The sequence below is a fragment of the Plasmodium cynomolgi genome (assembly GCF_000321355.1).
Source record: "Plasmodium cynomolgi strain B DNA, scaffold: 1135, whole genome shotgun sequence".
NCBI lineage: Eukaryota > Apicomplexa > Aconoidasida > Haemosporida > Plasmodiidae > Plasmodium > Plasmodium cynomolgi.
This window is the reverse complement of record NW_004193179.1, coordinates 1-1,305: the sequence shown is the minus strand read 5'-3', so window position 1 is coordinate 1,305 and position 1,305 is coordinate 1. Positions and strand designations below refer to the sequence as shown.

At 23.6% G+C, this 1,305-nt stretch overlaps 1 protein-coding gene across 1 annotated transcript; it reads left to right on the top strand.

The window, feature by feature from the left end:
• Positions 1–521: 521 nt before the first annotated feature.
• PCYB_006940 (hypothetical protein) lies at positions 522–1,184 on the top strand (the record flags this gene model as incomplete). The annotated part of the gene is made up of 1 exon (XM_004228115.1): positions 522–1,184. A coding segment is annotated over one exon (660 nt), but the record flags the coding sequence as incomplete, so codon positions are not given.
• Between the last annotated feature and the right edge of the window lie 121 nt (positions 1,185–1,305).

The following is a 1,305-nucleotide window of genomic DNA, read 5'->3' as shown; positions in this document are numbered from 1 at the left end:
TATATATATATTTATATATAAAAATATTTAATGAAATAATTGCCATTTAATTTTTTTGTAACATTGTATCTTATATTCTTGTTTTTCCATACATATTAATTATGCATTAATAATCAAGAAAAAATGTTGTTTTATATTATTCTTTATTATTCTGTAGAATTTATTATAATCCATAAAACTCATTATAATTTAAAATATTTATAATATCTACAAAATGTATTAATATTATTTTTTTTAGCTTATTCACAAATATATAGATTTTTTTTTTTATTTTGTACGAAATTTATATATTAAATTGATATCCTAGCATAATAATGGCTAAACGTTTAACGGTATATAGCTGTTTTATGTTGTCTGTTATACTTATATATTAGGATAAGGAATTTCCTATACTTTATATTATAAACTACCATATTTTTTATATTTCTCTATACATTGTATATATAATTTTTATTTTATCACAGGAAGAAAATAATAAATAAGTATACATCAAAAAACCCATTACAATAATTTTGAAAAAGGAATAAAAGGATGTGAAGGTCTTGAATTTTCCAAAAACATAAAGCGCGAATTAAATAAAAGTGATGAATATAAAAAACTTCTAGTTTTTTTTGAAAAAATTGTTAGTGCTCTTTGTTATATATATAATGAAAAAAGAAAGGACACAGAAGTTTTTAACGAAGAACTTTGTCGGTATTTGTATTATTGGTTAGGTGATAAAATAAATTCTTTAAAATATGATAAGAGAATCTTCAAACAAATTATTAGGATGATTTATGGAGAGCTAAATAATAATACAGAAATGATTGTGGTGTGTTCTTATCATGACTATAACATATATGATCTTGATAAATATGAAACGCATAAGTTGCTGTTTAATTATTCTAAGGATTTTCAAAATATTGAAAATGATACTCGTGATAACCAACGGCCATGTGATGAATATTATTACAAATTCATAGAAAAATATATTAGTATATATAAGCAGGCTCATTCAGAATGCAAAAATAAAACAAAACACCAATTTTTTTGTAATTATTTTTCTAGATTATTCCAGGAAAATGAATACAATAAATTATCTTCATTTACTTGTATACAACGTGATAACATTGAACCAGTCTTAGAAAAACGAAAAGAACATGAACATGAAGGACATGCACGAAATCAACCTTATGGTCATGCTAGTGTTACACCTACACCCCCTAAAGAAACTTCAGCACGGGATGCAAATTTAGGTATGAATCACATTACATATAGTCCAGAATATCCAGAAACAATTGAAACCATTCAAATGGGTGATACAAC